The sequence below is a fragment of the Limulus polyphemus genome, unplaced genomic scaffold, assembly GCF_000517525.1.
Source record: "Limulus polyphemus unplaced genomic scaffold, Limulus_polyphemus-2.1.2 Scaffold3719, whole genome shotgun sequence".
Classification (NCBI taxonomy): Eukaryota; Metazoa; Arthropoda; class Merostomata; order Xiphosura; family Limulidae; genus Limulus; species Limulus polyphemus.
This window is the reverse complement of record NW_013669329.1, coordinates 102,303-111,260: the sequence shown is the minus strand read 5'-3', so window position 1 is coordinate 111,260 and position 8,958 is coordinate 102,303. Positions and strand designations below refer to the sequence as shown.

At 33.7% G+C, this 8,958-nt stretch overlaps 1 protein-coding gene across 1 annotated transcript in view; it reads left to right on the top strand.

Annotated features, from left to right (window-relative positions):
* Positions 1-1,363: 1,363 nt before the first annotated feature.
* Positions 1,364-8,958, top strand: part of LOC106469904 (ephrin type-A receptor 5-like) — a gene marked incomplete at its 5' end in the record, with an annotated part of 28,419 nt that continues 20,824 nt past the window's right edge. Inside the window, 3 exons of the mRNA XM_022398480.1 lie at positions 1,364-1,453; positions 3,307-3,462; positions 6,806-7,108. Coding sequence (XP_022254188.1) covers positions 1,364-1,453; positions 3,307-3,462; positions 6,806-7,108 — 549 coding nt within the window. The remainder of the gene's footprint in view (positions 1,454-3,306; positions 3,463-6,805; positions 7,109-8,958) is intronic.

Below are 8,958 nucleotides of genomic sequence, written 5' to 3'. Positions count from 1 at the left end.
TAACATAGTTCTGTGTTTGCTGGTTTCATTAATCCTTTTTGTTGATGGTAACATAGTTCTGTGTTTGTTGGTTTAATTAATCCTTTTTGTTGATGGTAACATAGTTCTGTGTTTGTTGGTTTAATTAATCCTTTTTGTTGATGGTAACATAGTTCTTTGTTTGTTGGTTTAATTAATCCTTTTTGTTGATGGTAACATAGTTCCGATGTTTGTTGGTTTCATTAATCCTTTTTGTTGATGGTAAGATAGTTCTGTGTTTGTTGGTTTAATTAATCATCTCTAGTAGTCGTTTCCTTAAAGTATATCTCAGGATTAGATCAGTTTTTTTCAATCTGGGGGTTGCAAGGCTATTTTAGGGGATCACGAGATCATAAAACATATTGGATTAGATTATCTAAAGAAAACCAGACTTAAAGAATAGCGAAAAAGCATATAAAGAATTCAGATTATCAGGAAGTTTACCGGCTTTATTGTGACTTGATCTTGAAATTTAACTATTTCTTTTAGTTTTTAATTATGTGTTTGTAAACAATTTCCCCGAAAGGGGGCCGAAGGTCACCTGGAGGAGTCAGCTGTTTTAACCATCGCACCACTATATGTTGTCTGTCAGTTAGTCAGTAGACACTGAAATGACGTCACATTTACTGATGTCAGTAAAACGTGTACATACCATGAATCACGAGAAGAATTATGCACTCTGTAGTCTACAACACAGCATATGAATTTGAAAAGCAAGAAATAAAGATATGTGTTACTCTTAATTTTGGTTTTATTTACTATTGATAACACTTTCGTTGCCCTTGCGGAAGTAAATCTAGTATATGTGTTCAGTAACACGAACAGCAGAGATAAAAAAACAGTGCAGCTAGAGTGTGATAAACTCTGTAAATTTAAAGAAATAGTTAAAAGTCGTTATATGGAAAAAATACTTAAGTGGTCAATGTTTCGGTTAACAACCTTCACTAGGACCTAAAGAAGGCGAAAATGGTAACCACTTTTTTTTTTTTTACATTTTATTCATTAATTTGCGTACGATATGATTTTATCCTTCATAAAATGTTTTTTACATGCTTAGTATTAATATTTTGCACGAATCCTTATGCTTATGCCTGTTATATATACAGTTGTAAAACGGGTGTCTCTGTATATTTCCGAGTTCCATAGTGATTGTAAAGTGTGTGTGTATGCTTGTGTATATATATTTGATCGATGTGTACGGCGAGTTCATTCCCCAAATCTGCGAAGAGAGTGCAAGTCTTCCTTCAAGCATTGTTCAGCTTTCCCATCATGGTTTCCATAGCAACCGGTAAAGACGTTGATCCGCATATAGCGAGATTGATGAACGTTGTATTTTGAATTCCAGCAAGAGAAATGGTTACAGGCTGGGAAATACCTATTAGGAGAGCTTCTATTATCTTAGCAGTGACACATCTGTCACAGATTGTCTGGGAATGTATGCAGGCTACAACTAGTTCGAACACTGATTCAGATGCTAACACCTTCTATCTAAAGGGCTCCGAGCTATTTTCTTCAGGGTTGTAAGGAAAGCAAGAGAGCCGGAAATTAAGAAGGAAAGAACTGCTAAGTTTCCTAGATGCGTAATATAACATTGTTTTGTTTGTTTGTAATTAAGCACAAAGCTACACAATGGGCTATCTGTGCTCTGCCCACCACGGGTATCGAAACCCGGATTCTAGCGTTGTAAGTCCGCAGACATACCGTTGTACCACTGGGGGGCATATAACCTTGTACCCCCATAGTTTATTGTTCAACTAGGCGATCGGTAATTGTTATGACATAACGTTGTTTATGTATGTATGCATATGTGTGTTTATATATATGTCTTTACACATTTTCAAGTCCAAAACGGTCCCAGTGGTTAACGTACCGGACTGTGAAACCGAGGTTCCGTGGTTTGCATCCATTTAAAGCAAAAAATAAAATAAAAAAATCGCGATCCGCAGTTTGAAGCCATAAGTGTGTTATAAGAGTGAGAGTCAAATCCCGCTATTCGGTCTGACAAGAGCGGTCCAAGAGTTGGCGGTGGGTGATATTGACTAGCTGCATTCCCCTAGTCTGTTACTTTAGAATTATGGACAGCTAGCGCGAGTATGTTTGCGCGGAATCCAAAACAAACAAACAAATCAATACCAGAACGAGTGTATTAGTTTCGATAAAAAAATGACTGACTACTTTTACAAACATAAATAGGTAGACAGACCAATTGTATGTTTTTGGACATAAAACTATACACTGTTAGATTTTGTTCTCTATAATAAGTTGACTTGAAAACAGTGCCGAAATACGTATAATTCACGTGCTCTGAATATCTGTCGGAACTGAAATTGACTGTTCTGTGTGACATAGTCGCGCACACAGTTTCGGCAAGAAGGTTTACTAACTATTAAAGGCTTGTTTTAAAAGCCATTAAAAGTATAATTTGTGTAATTTTTTCACGTATATAAAGTTCAACATTAAAGAAGTTAATTATCAGTAGATTTTGTGTGACATCCCAAGTTTTAGAAATTGTGATTAACATTTCTAAATCGACTCTCTGTAGTATATATCGCTGTTTTATATGTAATTCATTACGTACAGAAACTTGAAGAAATGTATAGAGTACTTTGAGATGGTCCCTTGAACTTGCCAGATGAAAGATTTTATACAGTCCTTTGAAATGGATCATTTTATAACCAGGACATTCATCATGTTTCGCTGGAGAGCAGATACGAGATTCGTGGAATGCAAAATAAATGTATACTTTTATTCGTAAAGTGTTATAACTGTAATAATAGTAATGATTTTTAAGTGCTTTTGCGTGCGTTTTTCTTTATGACGTGAAAGAATAAACATTCATTCAATGAAATCTCTAATTCCAGGTAGGATGATAAATAATTGTATGGTTTGGAATTAACCGTTTGTTTCCTAGTGTTAGACGTAATGATTTATTCCTTGCATTAGCTACATGAACTAGCGTGCTTGTTTGAGGTCTTCGCTTTAACTGTACTTCGCTCTGCGTGCCGGTGACTTTTCCTTACGGGATATTTTAAAGATACATCAATATTATTACAAAAATATTTAGCCTATTAACATAGTTTAATAGAAGACATCCCATCATGTATATAATAATGTTGATGTTAATAAGCAGAGATTCCTAGTTTGTTTGTTTTTGTATATACGTAGTTAGGTTTGAACTGACACTAAATTGTATAATACACATTATATATAATTTTGAGTGAGTTGGTTTGTCTGTAGGTGGAAAAAAAGAAAAAGAGTAGGTAAATAATTTCATATATCTATCTCTAGTTTGTCCAAAAGCAACCTTTAAGTCCACTGTGGGAGATGAGAAGTGTGCTCCTTGTCCAGCTCACAGCAGCGCCCCCTATAAGGGCTCAATCGAATGTCGTTGTGATGAAAATTATCATAGAGCATCGAAAGATCCCAAAGGCATGCCATGTACACGTAAGTAATAATGCAGAGTTTATGTTACTACGAGATAATAGTGATTATATTTGGTACATATGGTTTTATTTATGTAATATTACATACTGGAGAGATCCAGGAAGGAATAATAAATTGCCTATGATGCTAGCTAACTGAGAAAACTACATCAGTAATAATGCGTAATTAAAAAGTACACTCTTACTTAACTGAACCAAAAAAAAGCTCTCATTTTCTTGAAATGTGTGTGTTTCTTAAACTTTTGTCCGATTTGCAAAATATTTTTGTTTATGTTAAGATAACACTTTACATCTAACAGTAATTTAACATTTCTTTTCTTTTTTTTGCTGGATCTAAACAGTTTCAGTGCGTTACTTACGTGAAGAAATTCATAGTAATTGTCATTTGCAACTTTGAATGTCCGTAGTTCAAATATGTATTTTTAATATAGTTCCTTTTCATTTATTTTTATTATTTGCCCCTAGTGGCTCAAGAGTAAGGTTGAGAGCTAACGCAAAAGATCGGTTTTCGATATCCCTTTTTGTAGCTGTGCGCTTAACAACAAATAAAATGTTATCATGAACCATGGTAGAGGTTCATAATAGGGATTGCCCATTTGTTATTCTTTATTATCATTTAATACTTTCCCGCCAGTCTACTGCAAAAATGGCTGTGAGTATTGTAATAAAATCTGGGCAATATTACTAAACGTAAAATTGTCATAAATATTGGGATTTATAGCTTGAGTAAATAATGTTAACACTATGTATCAAATCTTAAGCCTATTTGTTTACTACGTTGGCGATTGCATTCTCACTTTAAGCTACCTATCTTGTTTCTATAGTGTTTTGAATATCTCTATTTTCCCCTTTTTAAATTAACTATTTTTAATAATCTTGTTATCCTGTTATTATTTGTAAACCATCAGATAAATTTACATCTATCAGTTTAGAAAAGATTTTATACGGAAAATATATTCATAAAATGTACAAAGGAGTGAGCACAATCAAGATTAAATCAGTTTTAAAAAAATGCTAAAAATCACTGAAAAAGCAAGTGAAAAGTATTACATATTCTATCTGCGTGTTACTGTTAGGACTAATCATCAGTTTTAATTTTCAAATTAGGAAACGCAAAGCATAAGAGGCGACATCTAAAGGAACGTTTTAGAATTAATATTAAGATAAGAACAGTAATGGCAGCGTAGGTTAAGCGTATGTCTGTTTGTCCACCAAGCCGGTGGAAGTTTCAATCGGAACAAGTTCTGAGATAACAACTAAATATTGTTGCTTGCAACCCTGTAAATCTTTAGGTTCGAAATTTAGAAAAGACAAACAAAAAACTTTACTGCTTTCCGAAAGTTTCCAAAAAATTAAGAATCTCATTCTCTCTATGGCGAGTAACTCAAAAATTTAGGCCTCAAGCACTGCAGGACTTCAGGTATGGCAAACTCAATCAAATTATTAAAATAAAGCATAATAATCATGTAGTTATCCATCACTAGTTTAAATTTTAGAATAACATAAGTGTATTCATCTCAACTAATAATTTTATTGAAATGAATTTGCAAAGATATTTACATATTATTTATTACGTGGAGGGAAGTTTTCAAGTTTTAAATACTGCATTTCTTATCAACAAGTTTCATAGGATAACTAGCCGTTTACGAGTGCCAAAAACCACATTAGAGCTTTGGCTGGGGTTTGTAGTTAATAGTTTCTATACCATTATTCGTAGTATTATGTTAGTGTATTTGTGATTTTTGAAATTTCGCTGGGCTAAATTGAAATTTTGTAAAAACTATAGTTGTCATATTTGTCAATAGTCTGATGGTTAGGGAGCTATAGTCGTGGGTTCGAATCCCGTCAACGAACGTGCTCGCCCTTTCAGCCGTGGGATCGATATAATGTAACAGACAATCCCACTTTTCGATTAGAGTATCTCTAGAGTTGGCGGTGGGTGGTGTTGACTAGCTGCCTTCTCTTTAATTTATCATTTCTAAATTAGGGACGGCAAGCGCAGACAACCCTCGAGTAGCAAAATTCAACAAACAAAAACATTTTTCAAAAGGTAAGCCAAATACATCAGTAATATATTTTAGAAAAGTTCCTGTACAATATCCCTAATTTGTACAGTTTTTTTTTGTTTCTTCATAATACCTGGTTGATACTAAAATATCTGATATTTCAAGTAACGTTTTATTATTCTCCACCTGATAATAACAATAAACATCCTTTGTTTCAGTGTTATAAATATTGACAGTACTAACTATAGCGTACAGCAGCAATACGTTAACGTCCTTATCTTGTTTGTAGTGTAGTAGCAAAGGTACCCGCACTAGACTCGGCATTTATTTCGTTGTTTTCACAAGCCATTCGTCAGCGTTAAAAATGAAAAATGAATAAAGTAAAAGGATTTAGAATTCCTCTATGCAGGGTCCTGCAGGAAGGCAGTTGCCCCCTTGTGTTTCATACCATTTGTTAATTTAAAAAAACAATACATGTATATAAATGTGTAATTAGCTATTTGAATGGTTATTCAATAATATAGGAAATAATAAGATCAAATGCTTCCAAGATGCTGATTTTTATTCTTTAACCTTTAAAAACCTAAGAGCGTCCATCCAGCCCCTTTACCAACAATAAAGTTCCCCCTTCCCTCCTCCTCCACTATTGAAATCTGAAATGGCAAAGTTTCATGATCAGAAGTTGGGAAGTTAGAAACTTTTCGTTAAGGGCAGACAAACAGGCACAAGTCTTAGTAAAGGTAAGCGTGATGATACGTATTCTGAGGTATAAGATTAGAATCGTCTTATTGTCGGTGTAAACATAGAGTTCGACTCCCACGGTGGGCACAGCACGAATAATCCATTGTACAACTCTTCGCTTAACAACAAACAAGCAAATTACTGATGTTGCAGAAAGATAACTAATATTAGATACGTGTTATTATCGGTGTTGCAGGAATACGTATTATCAAGATGTAATTTTCTAATGTCTCATATATCGTTAAGACCTAAATATAAATCAGTTTAAAATCTCGGTACTAAAACTATAAGAATTATATAGCGGACGATGAAAAGGGCTGAGTATGGGATAAATATTTCAGAAAATGAGCACCAAACAATTTCTGTTTCACTATCACTGTAACAAATAAAGTATATATGTGTGTGTATTACTGATGAGGTGATAGCCGGTTAGGTGGTCATATTTCTGATGGTGGTGGTTCATGATGGTATGATGATGTAATACTTGAACATCTCCTATACAAAGAAAAATAACCTAACCTCTGATTATTTGTCCTTATTTTTAACTTTCATTAACTTCTGATTTATCTTTGTGTATTTATTTATTTATGCTTATAGAACCACCTTCGGCGCCTCGGAATCTGACGGTCAACTTTGTAGACCAATCTACTGTTATATTGGTTTGGCAGACACCAAAGTACTTAGGTGGACGGACAGATACAAACTACAGAGTAATATGCGATGCTTGTGGCAACGCTGTCTCTTACGTTCCTGGTCAAGAAGGCTTCAACAGTACGAAAATTACAATCTCAGGCCTAAATCCTGTAACAACGTACAGATTTCAGATATTTGCAGAAAATGGCGTATCAGGTTTAAGGGATAGCCATTATTTAGATATAACGGTTACTACTGAGGCTTCCGGTGAGTAGAATTGGTACAATGTTAAAACAATGCATTAAACTAAGCATTTATATTAACTTTTAACACTACATTAAACTAAGCATTTTAGAAAATACGAAGGAATTTAACACACTTTCCGATATCTACAAATATCTTTTATCTGTGGTATAACTTAAGAAAATTAAACTACCAGTAACCAACTCACATTTCTGTCTCCCCCTTTTCTTTCTATCAGTCCCCCCCCCCAAAAAATATACGAAGATTTGCTCCGTGGAGATTCCATCTATAGACACTCTTAATATTACAACTTTCATTGCAAGCCATACAACTGATAAACATATAAGATAAATTTAACAGCGATTCGTTTTCACCAATATCATCTTATAACTAAAGTTTACATATGTAAAAGCCACAGGCTACAAAAAGGATCGTAGATGGCAATGACATATCTCAAGATAAGTTTCCAAAATATCTTAATAATAACAGCGACTTTATTCAAATTTTACAGAGAGGAAAAAATAAGCCAATTTAAATTTTAATTGCTGCATTACAGCAAGCAGGACATAATTACAGTCTGTATTGAAAAAGTTTAATTATCCACTCTGTCATCTATGAAGTCGTGTTTATATAAAAAATATACCTTATGTGAATATAAAAATTATAATAAACCCAGTTGTTTTTATCAAACAAGTAAGGTCCAGTAGGAAATTCCGTACGAATATATAATATGAAATTTTGAAACACCTATTTTTAGGATAATAGATTTCTATAAAACGTTTCAACTCGTTATATAACAGTGAGAGTAACACCATTAGAGACGAAACGTTGTACAAAAATAAATATATTATTCCACCAATAGCTGTTTCAAAACTTCTTATTGTTCGTAAGTTAAGTGGATACCTCTAAAAAAACCAATGATAATTCCTTCTGAATAACAAAACTTCTTCATTGCGGTGCCATCTGTTGAGTATTTTACAACACATATCACAAATATTTCTGACAGTCTTGAAAACAATTCTAAATTATATTCAGGATCATTACATAGATATAATTGATTAAAACTATTTTTCGTGTAATCAATGAATATCAATGTTAGGCAGTGTTTGACATAAATGAAACCCACATCAAAAGGACCTATCATAGTAAATAAACAAATACACCTATACCAAGGTAATATCTGAAAGGGGGGGGGAGGATAAAAGCCAGGTTGAGAATTTATAGGTAACGTGCTAATTAAACAACCTTCATCAACCGACTAAAATATTCAGCCGAATTTTGATCTCATGTTCTCTTTTTCTTAGAATTTCAAGTACGGCTTACTGAAGTAGCCTGTGTGTACTATAAAACGTTTACTTTCCAGAAATCGTACTTTTCCTGTTAAAAAGGAAGTTTCCAATATGTACTTAAAAGTAGGGGTGTCATCTGGGGTGGGTGAAGGAGGCGATCGCCCCTTAAGCCCAGAAGAGACCCTAAATGGCAGCTTCTGTGAGACATATCGAGTCAGGACTAATTAACACATTGATGCAAGTTACGCCATAGCGTAGGTTCCCCCTCCTCACATTCTTTTGTGAATTGGCACTTTTGTTTAAAACATATACTTTTATTTTTGTTTTTACTATTTTATGCACTTTTGCGTATAGTCTAATTTTGGGTCACAACTTCAATAACATTTTCTTACCACAAATGTGATAATTTTTCACTGTTTATGGTGCATCTTCCCGTAAACAGCGTTTAGTGGCTTTTTTATATATTTGTTTAATCATTTTTCTATGTGTAATCTTAATCTTTTCTCTGAGTTACATATATAGTTCAGCCATCTGTAAGACAGTGTAACTCGTTCATATAATTACTAGTATATTTCAGTTTGTTGC